The 18,487-nt window shown below is 43.4% G+C and overlaps 1 protein-coding gene and 1 pseudogene across 2 annotated transcripts; both read left to right on the top strand.

Moving 5' to 3' along the window:
- The first annotated feature begins 2,452 nt into the window (after positions 1-2,452).
- On the top strand, positions 2,453-3,693 carry LOC693577 (26S proteasome regulatory subunit 10B). Its single transcript, XM_015149335.3, is given in 2 exon segments — positions 2,453-3,317; positions 3,320-3,693. Coding segments are annotated over 2 exon segments (870 nt in total). The 5' UTR covers positions 2,453-2,765; the 3' UTR covers positions 3,638-3,693.
- Positions 3,694-4,935: 1,242 nt separating this feature from the next.
- Positions 4,936-17,134, top strand: LOC713156 (3 beta-hydroxysteroid dehydrogenase/Delta 5-->4-isomerase type 1-like; annotated as a pseudogene). Its single transcript, XR_013410684.1, has 6 exons — positions 4,936-5,170; positions 6,085-6,145; positions 8,209-8,429; positions 10,544-10,614; positions 11,032-11,155; positions 14,339-17,134. The product of XR_013410684.1 is annotated as a 3 beta-hydroxysteroid dehydrogenase/Delta 5-->4-isomerase type 1-like (transcript).
- The last annotated feature ends 1,353 nt before the right edge of the window (positions 17,135-18,487 follow it).

Raw genomic sequence — 18,487 nt, 5'->3', positions numbered from 1 at the left:
GGCCACAACCCCACTTCAGGGAGGGGTTTCTGGAGGAACATTGATTCCCTATTGCCAGAAACACTCAGAAATGCAGGGCTCGATCTCCCAGTCAGAGAGAGGGTTATGTTAGTTGGAGAAGACAGACTCACCAAGATTCCCACTGATATTTGGGGACATCCGCCAACAGGATATATGGGATTAATTTTGGGCAAAATCTGTCTTAACTTACAGGGAATTACTGTAGTCCCAGGAGTTGCTGACTCTGATTATGAGGGAGAAATTCAAGTAGTAGTAATGTCACAAGACCTTTGGGGTTTGAACTGGGAGAATATATTGCTTAGATATTGTTTATTCCCTGCAAATTGCACCCTTTCCCACAAAAGGAAGAGCAAGTAATTCAAGGATCTGGGAGTACAGTTAGGAGGGAAATTTATGTATCACAACCCATAGCATCTAATAGACCCACCTGTACAGTGAAAATTAAAGGAAAGAAGTTTTATGGGCTTATGGATACGGGAGCTGATGTGTCAGTAATATCTGAAAATAATTGGCTCCCATCCTGGCCCTTACAATTAACTTCTACATCCCTAGTGGGAGTAGGAACAGCTCAAAGTGTTTAACAGAGTGCTGAGATTTTACCCTGTCTTGAACCGGATGGACAGTCACGTACTTTTCAACCTTATGTTGCAAATATAGCTGTTAATCTATGGAGTAGGGATGTACTTACAGCATGGGATATGAAACTTACAAATAAAACTATTGACAATCCAGGATTTAAAATGTTAAAGAAAATGAGATATCAGAGCTGAAAGGGCTTAGGAAAGTCCCTACAGGGAAACCTTGATCCTATATCTATAACTGGGCAAGGCTAGGTCATCAGGATTTCTGACAGGGGTGATTGATATTTCTCCTCCACCCCCTGCTTTGCCACTAGAGTGACTGATTGACAAACCTGTATGGGTGGATCAATGTCCCCTATCTCAGGAGAAACTCACTCAACTCCATCAGCTAGTAAAAGAGCGATTGGATGCAGGACATATTGAAGAGGCAGTTAGCCCCTGGAATTAACCAATATTTGTAATTCCAAAAAGAAAGTCAGGAAAATGGCAATTGCTACATGATTTAAGAGCTATTAATGCACAGATTAAACCAATGGCTGCATTACAGTAAGGTCTGCCACCCTCAGCAGCCATTCCAAGGGATTGGCCTCTTATAGTTACAGATCTTGAAGATTGTTTCTTTACTACACCCTTACATGAGAAGGATAAGCCTCGATTTGCCTTCTCTGTGCCTTCTATTAATCAAAGGGAGCCTGTCTCTTGTTATCAATGGAGAGTTTTACCCCAAGGCATGCTTAACAGTCCTACGCTATGTCCGCATTTTGTAAGGCAGGCATTAAAGGAGCCTTAAAATGTTTCCTACGGCTTACATCATTCATTATATGGATGACATTCTTTTGGCCACTCCTAAGGAGTTATTACACCAATCATTCAGAGAAACAAAACAGACTTTGATTAAATGGAATCTCAAAATAGCTCCAGAAAAGGTGCAAACAACTTCCCCATACCAGTACTTAGGCACTACTGTTACTAAAAGAAGTGTTCGACCTCAGAAAGTAGTTCTCTGTAAGGACAGGTTGGAAACCTTGAACAATTTCCAATAATTTTTAGGGGATATTAATTGACTGTGCCCAATGCTAGGTATCACTTCTTATAAACTCAAACACCTTTATCGGACCCTCCAAGGAGATTCTTCATTAGATTCTCCTCGGCCTCTTACTAAGGAGGCAGAAGCTGAATTACAGTTTGTAGAACAAATCCTTCAGTAGAGACATGCCTCCTGGCTACAGGTGCAAAAGCCTTTGCTTCTGTTTATTCTTCCTACCGCCCATTCTCCAACAGGACTTTTGGGCTTTTGGGCCGGTTCATAGACGAGTCTGTAATGGTAATAGAGTGGCTCTTTTTATCCAATCAGACAGTAAAATCTTTACAACTTTTTCTTTAATTACTCAACATATAACAATTGGTAGGCATAGATCAAAAATGCTTACTGGATATGATCCAGACAAAATTATTGTTCCGTTAGATTCCCAACAACAGGTTGCAGCATGGGAAATGTTGACTGCAGGGCAAGTAGCTCTTGCAGATTTTGTGGGAATAATAGACAACCACTATTTATCAGACAAAGTTTTGCAATTTTACAAACTTCACCTTTTTATCCTCCCTGTAATTACTCATCACAAGCCTATTCCAAGAAGCCAGACTTATTTTACTGATGGCTCTTCCAAAGGCCCTCAGCTATTTAAGGACTCAAACAATAAAAACCCCTGGAGTTTCAGCTCAATGCTCAGAATTAATAGCAGTTATTCAGGTTTTATAGCTCACTGCTTCAACTCCTATTGTCTGTGATTCAGCCTATGCTGTAAATGTAGCCAGTCACATTAAGACTGCCACTATTAAAAGGACCCTAGGGCTTCTCATCGTGGCGACCCTAGAGATAAGGCGCTTCAGGACTACCGCAAGAAGCTGCTTGAGCACAAGGAGATCGACGGCCGTCTTAAGGAGTTGAGGGAACAATTAAAAGAACTTACCAAGCAGTACGAAAAGTCTGAGAATGATCTGAAGGCCCTACAAAGTGTCGGGCAGATTGTGGGTGAAGTGCTTAAACAGTTAACTGCAGAAAAATTCATTGTTAAAGCTACCAATGGACCAAGATATGTTGTAGGTTGTCGTTGACAGCTTGACAAAAGTAAGCTGAAGCCAGGAACAAGAGTTGCTTTGGATATGACTACACTAACTATCATGAGATATTTGCCAAGAGAGGTGGATCCATTGGTTTGTAACATGTCTCATGAGGACCCTGGGAATGTTTCTTATTCTGAGATTGGAGGGCTATCAGAACAGATCCGGGAATTAAGAGAGGTGATAGAATTACCTCTTACAAACCCAGAGTTATTTCAGCGTGTAGGAATAATACCTCCAAAAGGCTGTTTGTTATATGGACCACCAGGTACGGGGAAAACACTCTTGGCACGAGCCATTGCTAGCCAGCTGGACTGCAATTTCTTAAAGGTTGTATCTAGTTCTATTGTAGACAAGTACATTGGTGAAAGTGCTCATTTGATCAGAGAAATGTTTAATTATGCCAGAGACCATCAACCATGCATTATTTTTATGGATGAAATAGATGCTATTGGTGGTCGTCGGTTTTCTGAGGGTACTTCAGCTGACAGAGAGATTCAGAGAACGTTAATGGACTTACTGAATCAAATGGATGGATTTGATACTCTGCATAGAGTTAAAATGATCATGACTACAAACAGACCAGATACAAAAGCCTGGATCTGGCTTTGCTGCGTCCAGGAAGATTAGATAGAAAAATACATATTGATTTGCCAAATGAACAAGCAAGGTTAGACACACTGAAAATCCACGCAGGTCCCATTACAAAGCATGGTGAAATAGATTATGAAGCAATTGTGAAGCTTTCAGATGGCTTTAATGGAGCAGACCTGAGAAATGTTTGTACTGAAGCAGGTATGTTCGCAATTCGTGCTGATCATGATTTTGTAGTACAAGAAGACTTCATAAAAGCAGTCAGAAAAGTGGCTGATTCTAAGAAGCTAGAGTCTAAATTGGACTACAAACCTGTGTAATTTACTGTAAGATTTTTGATGGCTGCATGACAGATATGGCTTAATATAAAAATAAAGTTAAAGAAAATAATGTATGTATTGGCAATGATGTCATTAAAAGTATATGAATAAAAATATGAGTAACATCATAAAAATTAGTAATTCAACTTTTAAGATACAGAAGAAATTTGTATGTTTGTTAAAGCTGCATTTATTGCAGCAAGTTACAAAGGAAGAGTGTTGAAGCTTTTCATATTTGCTGTGTGAGCATTTTGTAAAACATTGAAAGTTGTTTGAGATAGTGGTATAAGAAAGCATTTCTTATGACTTATTTTGTATCATTTGTTTTCCTCATCTAAAAAGTTGAATAAAATCTGTTTGATTTAGTTCTTCTACAAAAAAAAAAAAAAAAAAAAAAAAGACCCTAGACCCAGAGCCGTTTAACTCGTTTCGAAGACTTCAGCAAGCTATTCACTCTCGTGCTGCTCCTTTTCATATTTCTCGTATTTGTTCTCACACACAACTTCCTGGGCCACTATGTTTAGGTAATGACAGAGCAGGTAAACTGATTGGTTCTATATTTCAACAAGCTCAAGCTTCTCATGCATTACTGCATCAAAACACTTCTGCCCTTACTCATATGTTTCATGCACCTCACACCCAGGCTCAAGCTATTGTGCAAGCCTGCCCCACTTGTCAGCATGGCCCTGGTGATACACCTGTAGAAGGATGTAGCCCACGAGACTTAGCTTCAAATGAAATCTGGCAGATGATGTTACACATGTAGCAACCTTTGGCAAACTTAGCTATGTTCGTGTGACTATAGATACTTACTCTCATATGGTACATGCCACATGTCAAACGGGAAACAGCTGACCGTGTCCAATGACATTGTTTATCGTCATTTGCCCATATGGGGGTGCTTAAACAAACAATGGACCTGATTGTGTTAGTCACGCTTTTCAAAATTTTTTACAGTTATGGGCAATCACTCATAAAACAGGAATTCCTTACAGTCCCCAAGGACAAGGCATTATAGAGTGGGCACATCAAACATCACAATGTATTTGAAAAGACAAAAAGGGGCAGTAGGAGACCAGCTACCACCTCAAACAAAATTACATTTAGCCTTATTTACTTTAAATTTTTTGACTCCTGGTACAGATAATGAGAGTCCAGCAGAACAACACTGACAAATATTACAGGGAAAAAAGAAAGTTTACCAAAGGTATTATGGAAATCCCAGGAAAAAGGACAACGGCAAGACCCAGTACATTTACTGATGTGGGGATGAGGGTATGCTTGTGTTTTTACAGGAGATGGACAAATCATGTGGGTGCCCTCAAGATGTGTGCGATCATGGAATGGGAGACTGGAGGGACCCATGGATCCCAAATCTGGGCCTGGTTCCCCCAGGACGAGCCATGAGCCAGTTGAATCTGAATGCAAAGACACAGCAAGGGCCAACCAGAGTCACACAGACATCAACCCCCATAACATGTGGACAGATCAATAAAATCACACAGGAAGCTGAGAAACTGCTGGAGCATCAGGGTCAGGCAAAAACCCCTGACTCCATGTTTAAGGCCATGCTAGCTGTAATATCCTATGCAGTATGTTTTCCCTGTGTAGAGGCGAAGGCATATTGGGCATATGTTTCCACCCGCCCACCAGAATGACCTGTACTCTGGAGTGACACTCCTCCTGAGATATATCATGATCAAGGAACACGGGCACCAGGATCCCTAATTCCCCCTGACATAGAGCAATTAGACTCTCAGAACAATGGTATCAATTATATGGCTCCTTTGGAGGGACTTCCTTTATGCATCACCCAGGATACATCGCTCAATCACAGTTGCCTTACAATTCAATCCCAGGCATGGTTGAGTTACCATGGAAAATATATGTACCTATTAGGCCTTAGCTCTATGAATATTACTGGTATAGCTACTAATCACTCCTGGCCCAATTGCCCAAATTGTATTAATTATACAGAATGGGCTCCCTTTGATCATTCTAAACCCCTCCTTGGACCCAGTGTCTTGGCCCCCTAGCTAGACAACAGTCCATGCTAATGGAAGACATTATTGACTGGGGTCCCCATGGTCATTTTGTTGGGAGAGATGAGCATAAGACCTCATGGCAAGAACTTCGCTGGCACTGGTGGTGAAACTTTAACATCTCTTCACTACACCATCTTGGGATTCAATCCCAATCTCCTGTGCAAATTGCTTGATACCACGAAGGCTTTAGCCCACGTTTGCCTCAATGGCATTATCAAGGAAAGAGAGGTCCAATTCAGAAGTTGATATGGAAAGCAGCAGTCCCATTTATGAATAGCAGCATTTGGGTGAGAACACTATTCAATACTAGTAACAGTACTAAATGCAGGTCTAATGTTACCCTTGTAGAAAATATTACCACTCAATTTACAATTTGTGTTTTTAATCCTTATGTTTTTCTAGCAGCAAAAAAGGATCAACTCCAGATGGACAATGCCCAGTTGACTTGTGATTCCTGTCAACTGTATCATTGCCTTAATCATAGCACAGTACAAACACACAGTATATCCACCCTAATAATTCTAGGTCACATTCCTGGATTATGAGTTCCTGTAAATTTGTCTGAGCCTTGGGTGGCCACCCACACATTACATCTCATAAAACTCTTTTTAACTCAGCTTACTCATGGTGCTCATAGAGCCTTAAGCATGATAATTTTTGCTATAGTCTCCTTAGTTACATTAATAACCTCTGTTGTGGTGTCCTCAGTATCAATGCACAGCTCCATTCAAACAACTCAATATGTAGAAAACTGGACTTGCACAGCCGACCAGGCATGGATGTTTCAAAATAAAAGTAACACCGAGATACAAACAGAAGTGGCAATGTTAAAGACTACTGTTCTGAGCTAGGAGAACAAGTAGAAAGTTTGCAGTTGCAGCAGGAATTGCATTGTCATTTTAACCATACTCATATTTGCATGACCAATTTGGAATATAACAAAAGTGAATATCCATGGGACCTTGTAAAGGCCCATTTACAGGGAGCTTTCACATCCAATGTTGCTTTTGATTTAATGATTTACAAAGTAAAATCCTTAACTTGAATAAGCAGACTCAAGTGTTTCAGCCCTCTTTAAAAGCTTGAACAGAATTCCAACAATGTTTAGAAAGCCTTAACCCTTGGAACTACTTCAAACAGCACCTCAATGCCTTTTTTATAACTCTTGGATTAATGTTACTATGTTTCTGGGGTTTTTTTGTTCATAGTCTGCAATATCAGCTGGACCACCAAATGGCAATTGAGAGCTGCACAACCTGCAATTACCTTTATTCAATTAATGCAAAAACAAAAAGGGGGAGATGTTACAGGCCGAAAAGAATGAGGGTCATGACCAACTCAGTATACCACTAGAGGCTATTTGAGTAAACAGAAAACTGTTCTCATGAAAGCAGGATGTTGGAAAACTGACAAACTACATCTGCTGACAGAAGGGGTGCTGAGGGCAGTCACACCCCCAGTGCAGTGTTCCTTGTGATTATCTATAGGAACATCTGAAGCCTGTTGTATAAAGAAAGCAATTATGTGTACCTGTGATAAATCAAGCAGCTGACCAACCATTACCTCTCCCTACCTGCCCTTTCTACCTAATAAATACGAAGGGCTGTAGAAGCTCAGAGTTGCCTTTGCTCACTAGAAACAAGGAGCCCCCTGACCCCTTGTTTTAAAACATATCCTTTTGTCTTTGTCTTCATTTCTGTATTCTCCCCACGTCGTTCATGCCATAGTAACCAACAGCGACAGTACAGGCCATATAATTAAGTGACTATCACTAGATAGCCTTCCTTCAATGATGTTCTTCATCTAGGAACCCAGAGTTCTCCAGGGTAAAATGGCAACTGAGGTTTTGGATATATTGAGTAAGAAAGAAAGTCACCTCCATAAAACTTAGTAATTGGAGCTGTCACCACTACAAATTTCTAAACTTTGCAAGACTGCTGCAGGATTTCAAATGATACTCTGAGAGAGGAGAGAATGAGCTCATGTGGATTTCCCTCCAAATGTATTTACTGCACAAAGGCAAAGTTCACATTACACTTGGAGATTTCTCTCAGTCTAGTTTAAGATCACAGATTGTGGATCCCAGACAACTGGTATCAACACACCAGTGTCCTGTTAAGGCTAAACCTAAGACTCTTTACCACACTGCAGCCTTAGAATTGGACTTCTCTTCCTGTTGCTGGGAAGAATTAGAGATATATATTAAAGGTCACTTTTCTTCTGAGAAAAGAGATGCTGGAAGAGACAGGAGCAATGAGTGTGTGGCAGGAGTTCAAAGTGATAAGGTGAAAGCCAGGAGCCACAGAGCATAAAGCTCCAGGGCTGCCTTAAGGGATGAAGTGACCAGCACCCTGGCTCTTCTGTCCAGCTTTTTAACAATCTAACAGTTAGAGTTTCTTTATTTTCTTTCAGCTACTCCTGGAAATGGTGAAGACATGGAATTTTTGCAAAAAAAAATGGTGTGGAGGAAAATAAAGCCTCTGTGTGAGTATATAACCATTTGACCTCTTTTTTAACCCTCTCCAGGGTCACCCTAGAATCAGATCTGCTCCCCAGCATCTTCTGTTTCCTGGAGTGTGTTGTCTGCTACTTTGGATTGGCCATGATGGGCTGGAGCTGCCTTGTGACAGGAGCAGGAAGGTTTCTGGGTCAGAGGATCGCCTGCCTCTTGGTGGAGGAGAAGGAGCTGAAGGAGATCAGGGCCTTGGACAAGGCCTTCAGACCAGAGCTGAGGGAGGAATTTTCTGGTAAGCAAACTTGATTCATGGGTGTATGGCTCCATTTTAAACTCTGCATGGGTGTGGGGAGGTGGACCTTTTCTAGCAAGTTACAGAAAGTTGTAGTCAAATCTAAGCCAATCCCACATCCACAGTCATCATAAAAAGAATATTAAATAGTATAAAATGGCATAGTGGGAAAGACACTGGATGGGGTGTCCAGAGACTGGATTCTGGCCCTGACCCAGAACTTGAGAGGCAGCCACTTTGGACACCAGGCCCATTTTCTTCTCATCTAGAAAATCCCACAACAGTTATTTTTCTTGTCTACAACTGTTTTATGTTCTGAGGCTTTTTGTCTTGGCAATTGCTTTGCAACATTCACAAAGGATGCCATTGACTTGGAGACCTCACCAGTGGGTCCCTGCCTCTCTAGACCTCCCTGAGCTTTGTTTTGTTTTGTAGCATCCTTGGCATCTTTAGTGAAGGCCAAATAAAAAGAAGTGAAGGTATAGGCAAGTGTGTAAGTATGTGTGTGTGTGCCAGAGAGCGAAACAGAGAGAGAAAATGAGGGAGAGAGAAAATCAGAGAGGGAGAATGAGAAAGACAGAGAATGCATGAGAAAGAGTGAGAAAGAGAGAGAGGATAAGAGAGAGAGAGCATCAGTGAGAGAGAAAACTCGTGCACAAGTGCACAGCACAAAGCAGAGACAGTAAGAGGCAGTATGAGGCCAGATATGCCTCATTTCGATTTTTCATATATGGCTTTATTTTTTAACCATTTGTCTCTGTTGCTCAATCATCAAGAAATTGCAGAATTTGGTGTAGCAGATCCTTGTGCAAATAACCCCATGAGGGGTATAAAAGGGGTTGTATCCAACTGAACAATGAACCATCAAGGTCCTGAAACATAAAGCAACTTGCCAAGACCATCTAATTAATGTGTAGCACAGCTCAGACCAGAGCTTCCTCCAGAGGCTTCGTCACTTGACTCCAGAGCTGATGCTTGGCAAAGTGGGTCTTCAGTCTCTCCCTTTGCCTCCCTGGGTGCCCAATTCCCTGTCCTCCTCCCCAACCCAGGAGATTGGGTGGACTGTGTGTCTTCATGTGGGCTCTGGCAGTATAGAGACTCATGACCTGCCCTCAGAGAAGCCCCCACTTGACAACATTCAGGGACCACACCCAACACTCTGTTCCTCTTTTGCTCTTCTCAGACCTCTTCCAATTTCCTCCACCCTCTGTTTTCATGGTGTCTTTCACAAACAAATATTAACACAAGACCAAGATTAAATGTTTGTAATCCTTATGTGTCACCAATATTTACAATCTAACATGTAATACCAGAAAAAAGCAATGCTCAGCCTAGAGGAATTGTTCCTTATGGTGAAAAGGCAGGGGATATAACGGATGCACAGTGACCTGTATGAAGATAAAAACAGAGAATCCTTTCAGTGTTCTTTCTGTGCCAGGCACTGTGCTACATGTTTTACATGTGCTGACTCAATTGTTACTCATAGCAACCCTATGAGATTGTTAATATTATTATCCTCCTTTCTTACAGACTAGGAGACAGACACAGAGAGGTTAACTAACTCACTGGAAGTCCCAGAGTTAGAATATGGCAAACCTGGATTTGAGCCCAGAGAGTCTAGTGCAGCATCTGCACTCTTAAACAGAGTTAGTCTAGCAGCTTGAGGAAGGAGCGAACTATGGCTCCATCAAAAAGTCCCCATTCCTAGTTTCTAGATCCCTGTGAACTCGCTGAGGAAGAGCCTTTTCTCTTGGCTTTAGACTTCTTCAACTTTGAAAAGGCAATTCCTTTGAGCCAGTCTGTCTGAAGTTGGCAGCAAAGGGGAAGCAGAGGAAGGGAGCAGGAAGTGCAGAGGTGGAAATAGAACCAGAGAAAATTCCACTCTCAGGCTGTCACCCACCTCCTCCCCAGCAGCCTCTTCCCTGCCTCCCCCATTGCAGGGCCTCCTTGGAGTTGCCTGGCAATAGGAAGGGGCTGGGAGTAGACAAAACATGACAGAGGCATCAGGAGAGTAAATGGTCCCATCTGAACCCCTGGAAGGAATTGCTCCAGTCTTGAATTTTTCACTCTGAATTTTACTCTCACTGTTCTTTGGCCTTTGTTGCCAATTTCAGTTGAACTTTCTCAGAAAAGTTTATTTAAACAGCCAGTCCTGTACCTGGTGTACAGTGTACGAGGCTTGGAGGTGGGGTGGGCAAGTTTGAGTCTCCACTAGAAACGTGACCTTAGATCTGTCCCTTAACCTCTCTGATCCTAAGTTTCCTCACCAATAAAGTGGGACTCAGAAAACCTATCTCATGAGATTGCTGTAAAAGGAAATAAGAAAGCTGTGAGTGGTATGCAGATTGTAAAGCACAAACAAGCGTAGAGTATTTATCCAAGCTCCATGTACCACAGTGTTCATGGCGTGGGCTAATTCCAGGTGACAACTTTACTGTTAGCATCATGTCTTGGGTATTTCAGAGGAGCCTGAAGACATTAAAGTTGTAACCACTGCCCTCAGTTAGACAGCTGGAATATTAGTTCATTGGTCGCTAACTTTCAGCATTGTTTTCTGCTTTTGATATCTGATAAGAGTTTTTCATGGAAATTCCTCATTTAGGCCCATCCACAATTCCCTAGTAATGGCTCCACTCTCCTCCCAATTGCCCAAGCAGGAAACCACAGGGGTGATTTTGTCTTCTTTTTCTCTCAGCCCAGATCCAGTAGGTATCAAGACCTTCAAGGTAAGGTCTGAAATTCAAACCTGTTGTATCTCTCCCCTCCTCTGCTTCCACTGCTAGACCCTGCTTCCGGTCCTCATTGAAACTTTGGCATAGATACTCTGGTTAATCTCTTAATTATCTTACTTTCTCATATCCCCTATACCAGTCCATTTTATATCCTCAAGCCAAGGTTGACTCTCCACATCATAATTCTGCTTCTGTTTCTCTCTCTCTCTCTTTTTTTTTTTTTTTTTTTGGAAACAGGGTTTGGCTGTGCCACCAAGACTGGAGTGCAGAGGCATGATCTCTGCTCACTGCCACCTTTACCTCCTGGGCTTCATTCATCCTCCTGCTTCAGCCTCCTGAGCAGCTAGGACTATGGGCACGCACCACTAAGCCTGGCTAATTTTTGTATTTTTAGTAGAGACGGGGTTTCATGAGGCTGTCCAGGCTGGTCTTGACCTCCTGGGTGCAAGCAATCAGCCCACCTCAGCCTCCCAAAGTGCTGGAATTACAGGTGTGAGCCACCATGCCCTGCCTGGTTCTCTACTTATTCCAAATATAAATAAAGGGTTTCTCTGACATGGTGCTGGAGACCCAAAATCATGATCCCGCATGCTTCTTGCTTGCTTCTTCAGTGTTTCACTGCTCAGACCTCTACGGGAGCATATAGAGAGGCAGGTTGTGGGACTCCGACTCTGCCTGGGGTGAATGTTTACAGTTCCTGAAACCCCAGTGGGTGTGTGTTACACGGTGCTCTTTTAGTCTTGCTCTTTTAGTTTTGACATCTATAGGCAGCTTGTTTTAACAAGCTACAGTAGACCCTCTACCTTATCGGAAATTCAGAGGGCTTTCTATATCTCGGGTTGTTGCTTTGGTTACCAACGCAATTGGATCACACCTGGGCTGGCAGAATGAGTGCAAGGTTTTATTGAGTGGAGGTAGCTCTCAGCAGCTGGGGGATGCCAGAAGGCGAGGGTTTTCCTCTGGAGTCAGCTGCTCAATTACCTAACTCTTATCCTACTGCCCCAGGAAAACTCCACATCATTTTGCCAGTGGGTGTGTTTCTCCCAAAGTCCAGCTGCCCATGTATTCCTCTGCTGATGTGTTCCTCTGCTGATGTGTGCCCCTCCTGACATCCAGCATCGTCTGTCTTCTTCTGCCAATCTGCTTCTCTCATTGCCCAGCAGCTTGTGCATGTGCCTGTTGGGGTCTTGGGTGGTTTTTATAGGCACAGAATGGGGGCATGGCAGGCCAGGGTGGTCTTGGGAAATGCAACATTGGGGCAGAAAATGCTTGTCCTCATCTAGGTTCCTGGAAGTGGAGGCCTAGCCAGAGACCACACTCTCCTTCACCCAGCACTTCCCTTCCCCACTCCCATATCATTTAAAGGGACCATGCTCTTCCCATCCCAGCACTTCCATATCAAGAACTTTCAGAGCCCTCCTGCCCACCTCAAAGAAGTTCTCTCGAGAGAACTAGCAAAGCTGGTTCACAGAGGTCTGTCAGGACAGAATTATCCAGCACATGCTTTCTCACAATATTTTCTTAACAAAAGAGTCTTCCAGTATGCAAAATACCATCTCTTCATCTCACTGCAGGGCCTGCTATTACAGAGCCGTTTCATGCTATGTGCCCAAAGTGCACCTTCATTTAATCCTCATCCCTTAAAGTCTTGGTGGTCTTCCTGAATTGCAGCTTTCCAAACCACTTTAAATTCAGACACATTTCCTTAAGGAATCTTGTCATGCAGTCTCACCATCTGATTCCCAGAGTCCAGTCTCTTCAGCACCACAACACCCAACCGTGGGCCTGGCCCTCCACATTCAATCTACTCTGATGCCTTTTCTAACTGAACTAATCGATTTTGAGTCTCCAGCACCATCAAAAAAAAAAAAAAAAGAAAGAAAGAAAAGAAAAGAAAGAAAGATAGAAAAATCCCTTCCAGTTTCTATTTACGCATACCTTTCAGTACCCCTAGAGTACAAGTGGGGTGTTAAGAATAACCAGTTTTTCATTTGAATTCTTAACTCTCCACAGCTCCCAATGACAAGAACTGTGAAATGACAGGAGAAGTGTTAGAGGCATCTGTTTCCTAAACCATTATCACTCCAAGGCTTAGAAAACATTTCACAATGTTGGTCATTTCCCCCTTGAAAGTAAACCACTTTCTCTGCCACCAGATTAATTGTTGAAAATATGAGGCTGTCTCTCCAGAAACTCAAATTCCACAGAGACTTTAAACTGGGCCAAAAAAAAAAAGAAAAAGAAAAAGAAAAAATAATAATCCTTACCTAGGAAATTCCTTGCTTCTTCAAGGGAAGGCACTCCGAGCACCTCCATGAGCTTCACTTCCACACAGCTCAGGGGATGCTGCCAGGTCCTCCCAGTGCAGGTGTTACCAGCAGAGGGCACACTCCTCTCCCCAGTCCTCCACCAGGCTCCACAGGAAATGCCAGGGTAGGGCTTAAGGGAAGGTGTATCACCCTGACTTTACATAACCAGGTAAACAGAGTCACAGCCAGAATTGGAAGCAGCTTTCCCAGGGAACACACAATCAGGAAAAGAGTGTGGGTTTCCAACACCTCCCCACAAGCCACTGTTTGCTCAATGACTCCAGGAATGGTCCTTGTGACTAAGTTTTATCAGTCCACTCAAAATGAGAAAAATACCAGCAATTGTATGTATATTTAAGAGTATATTTAAGAGTGTATATTGCTTATATACAACTGTGTATGGGTATGTGTGTGACATAAATTCTTCCACTGCCCTTTTCTGCCTAAGGACTGGGACTGCCCATATTCTCAGAGTATAGCTTCCTGATTTTTCAGTTTTTAATAATCTGCCTTTAATGATACTGATGTCACATTACAATTTTTCAACATCATTATTTGACAAAATATAAAGTGATAACTCTAGGTCCTTTGCCAAAATTACAGTACACACACACACACATACACACACACACACACATCCATACACCCAAAAGTCTAGAAATTCTTACTCTCCAGAACCCATATGTCAGTTTCTTTTCATTTTGGTGTTTTTCCTATGGCTGTAGCATGGCCCAGTCTCAGTCAGAGTCACAGAAGAATGGACCCCGAGTCTGTTATAACCACTGCACTTGAGAATGAATATCTATGCATGTGGTTGGGGCGCCTTAGTTATATTTCCTGACACTGACAGCACGCTTTTTGTTGGTAGTTACCCAGCTTCTGTTGGAGGCCTGTGTCCAAGCTACTGTGCCAATCTTCATCTACACCAGTACCCTAGAGGTAGCCGGGCCCAACTCCTAAAAGGAAATTATTCAGAACGGCCATGAAGAAGAGCCTTTGGAAAACACATGATCCACACCGTACGCATACAGCAAAAAGCTTGCTGAGAAGGCTGTGCTGGCGGCTAAAGGGTGGACTCTGAAAAATGGTGGCACAATGCACACTTGTGCCTTAAGACCAATGGTTATCTATGGGGAAGGAAGCCCAATCCTTTCTGCTGGTATAAATGAGGCCCTGAACAACAACGGATCCTGTCAAGTTTCAGCAAGTTCTCCAGAGTCAACCCAGTCTATGTTGACAACGTGGCCTGGGCCCACATTGTGGCCATGAGGGCCCTGCAGGACCCCAAGAAGGCTCCAAGTGTCCAAGGACAGTTCTACTATATCTCAGATGACACACCTGACCAAAGCTATGATAACCTTAGTTACACCCTGAGTAAAGAGAGAGGCCTCTGCCTTGATTCCAGATGGAGTCTTCCTTTAGCCCTGATGTACTGGATTGGCTTCCTGCTGGAAATAGTGAGCCTCCTACTGAGGCCAGTTTACACCTATGGACCACCCTTCAACCGCCACACAGTGACATTGTCAAATAGCGTGTTCACCTTCTCTTACAAGAAGGCTCAGCGAGATCTGGCGTATGAGCCGCTCTACAGCTGGGAGGAAGCCAAGCAGAAAACCGTGGAGTGGGTGGGTTCCCTTGTGGACCGGCACAAGGAGACCCTGAAGTCCAAGACTCAGTGATTTAAGGATGACAGAGATGTGCATGTGGGTATTGTTAGGAGATGTCTTCAAGCTCCACCCTCCTGGCTTCATACAGAAGGTGACAAGGGCACAAGCCCAGGTCCTGCTGCCTCCCTTTCACATAACAGCCAACTTATTGTCTTCCTCATGTCCTCAAAACCTGCCCAGTCCCTGGCCCAGCCAGAAGCTTTCTGTCCTAATCATATACCAGAAGAAAGACGATGTGATTTGCTTTTTCCAAAACTCAGTGGCTGATTCTGAACAATTGTGGTCTCTTTTAACTTGAGGGTCGTTTTTAACTACTAGAACTCCATTTCTCCTCTTAAACGAGAAAGAATCTTTTCTTTCAAATCTCCTACTTCTTCACACAGTTCAATATAAAGAGTAATAAATGTTTTAATGCTTAACCTGGAGGGAGGTGTAGTTTCTGTTAATACATAGTTCCCTCCTTTTCTTTTCATTTCCAGGTATCACCATCTTTAACTTAGGAGAGTAGTATGAAGCCAGGGTTGTGGGGTGGGCAGAGTAGTGGGAGCATCCAGAAGGGCGATGAAGACTGAATAAGCCCTACTATGTTTCAGGCATGTACAACATGACCTACATATGACATATATTCCCTCACTCAGTACTCATCAGAAACCTATCATGTGGGGGTGACTATTCCCATTTTACCATTGAGGAAACCTGTTCACAGTCACACTAACTAATTAGTGGCTAGGCCTGTTACCAGGAAGTTGGCCTTGAAAGTCCTTATCTTTCTATGGAATCATGCAGCCTGAACTGGTCTTACCAGTGGTACAGCAGAGCACTGGAGCATGGGGTGCTGATACTTGGGAGAGTCCCAGCTTTTTGGGGTTACCTCTTTCTTGCCCAGTCCGGTACAGGGGAATCTCTAGAACCCAGGAGAATCCCTGAGGGGTATCTGAAAGAGTTTGCATGTCTTTCTTAACGGCCCTTAGCAGGGCAGAGAGAAGCAAAATTGCACCAGGCCTCCACCAGCTTCAGTGCCAATTTCCTTGAAGGTCTCTAGAACACACTGGCTATACGTGTGTTGGCCATTCTGATCATACATAACCCTGCATTTCACCCTTTCAAATCACACAATGAGCCACACCATGGGTTCCTGGGCAAGTAAATAAAACAAGTGTGAACTTCCCCAAAATATACTTTCTACTCAGCCCAAAATTAGAAGTCTACTATCGCACATCCCCAGGTTTAACTGTCTCTCTCTTCTTTCTCCTTCTCTTCTTTAAATCATATCCTTTCTTCTTTTATTCTTCCATATCCTTAGCCTCTTTCTTCCCTCCATCTCCTCTTTAATCACTGGTTCTCTCATTCTTCTCAATTTCCCTGAAGAGTGGAGGCCAATAAAGACAAGTTTGGTGACTTCAGTGATGACATAGTCATTAACCAATCAATGAAAACACTGTCAAAAGAAACACTGTCATGTGTATCAGGGACAGAGTTGAACTGAAGCAGATGAGTAGGTTGCTGTGGGTCCAGAGTGTGGGGAGAGGAAGCTGTCTCCCTCTGGACCTTTGTGTATCACAGCAATGATGAGAGTCACACCCAACATCAAGATGGCTTTTTTCTTACACAGGAAATTAACAGATCATTACTCAGTTGAATTTGATTACCACAATGGAGTTAGTTTCAGTGTTCATTCTGAAAAGAAAAGGGAACCATATTCTGGCCCAGATGAACAGGTTACCACCATCTTCAAAACCCCAAGGAACAGATGATCAGCACCAGCATCAGGGGGGAGTGGCCCCAGGCAGTGTGGTAATGTGAAAAATGCAACACCCAGTGGTCACTTCCAAGATGGCCAAATAGGAACAGCTCCGATCTGCAGCTCCGAGCGAGATCGATGCAGAAGACAGGTGATTTCTGCATTTCCAACTGAGGTACCTGGTTCATCTCACTGGGACTGGTTGGACAGTGGGTGCAGCCCACAGAGGGCAAGCTAAAGCAGGGTGGGGAGTTGCCTCCTCTGGGAAGCACAAGGGATCGGGGATTTCCCTTTCCTCACCAAGGGAAACCGTGACAGACTTTCGTGGAGAAAAGGTACACTCCTGACCAAATACTGTGCTTTTCCCGCAGTCTTAGCAACCAGCAGACCAGGAGACACCCTTCTATGCCTTGCTCAGTGGGTCCCATGCCTATGGAGCCTTGCTTACTGCTAGCGCAGCAGTCTAGAGGAAGATATACTGGCAATGCTGTAGCTTGACGGAGGGGAGGGGTGTCTGCCATTGCTGAGGCTTGAGTAGCTCACAGTGTAAACAAAGAGGCTGGGAAGCGTGGACTAGGCAGAGCCCACTGCAGCTTAGCAAGGCCTACTGCCTCTATAGATTCCACCTCTGGGGGCAGGGCATAGTAGAACAAAAGGCAGCAGACAGCTTCTACAGACTTAAATGTCCCTGTCTGACAGCTCTAAAGAGAGCAGTGCTTCTCTCAGCACGGCATTTGAGATCCAAGAACAGACAGACTACCTCTTCTAGCAGGTCCCTGACCCCTGTGTAGCCAGACTGGAAAACACCTCCCAGTAGGGGCTGACAGACCCCTCAAACAGGCAGGAGCCCCTCTGGGATGAAGCTTCCAGAGGAAGGATCAGGCAGCAATACTTGCTGCTCTGCAGCCTCCACTGGTGATACCCAGGCAAACAGGGTCTGGCGTGGACATCCAGCAAACTCCAACAGACCTGCAGCTGAGGGGTCTGACTGTTAGAATAAAAACTAACACATAGAAAGGAATAGTATCCACATCAACAAAAAGGACTTCCACACCAAAACCACATCTGTAGGTCACAGTCACCAACATCAAAGACCAAAGGTAGACAAAACCACAAAGATGGGGAGAAACCAGAGCAGAAAAGCTGAAAATTCCAAAAAAACAGAGTGCCTCTTCTCCTCCAAAGGATCACAGCTCCTCACCAGCAAGGGAACAAAACTGGACAGAGAATGAGTTGGACGAGTTGACAGAAATAGGCTTCAGAACTTTGGTAATAACAAACTTCTCTGAGCTAAAGAAGCATGTTCTAACCCATTGCAAGGAAGCTAAAAGCCTTGAAAAAAGGTTAGACGAATGGTTAACTAGAATAAACAGTGTAGAGAACACATTAAATGACCTGATGGAGCTCAAAACCATGGAATGAAAACTTTGTGATGCATGCACAAGCTTCAACAGCCAATTCAATCAAGTGGAAGAAAGGATATCAGTGATTGAAGATTAAACTAATGAAATAAAGTGAGAAGATAAGATTAGAGAAAAAAGAGTGTAAAGAAATGAACAAAGCCTCCAAGAAATATGGCACTATATGAAAAGACCAAATCTACATTTGA

Source organism: Macaca mulatta, chromosome 1 (assembly GCF_049350105.2).
Source record: "Macaca mulatta isolate MMU2019108-1 chromosome 1, T2T-MMU8v2.0, whole genome shotgun sequence".
Classification (NCBI taxonomy): Eukaryota; Metazoa; Chordata; class Mammalia; order Primates; family Cercopithecidae; genus Macaca; species Macaca mulatta.
The sequence above is the reverse complement of the archived record's forward strand: the minus strand, read 5'-3'. Positions and strand labels throughout refer to the sequence as shown.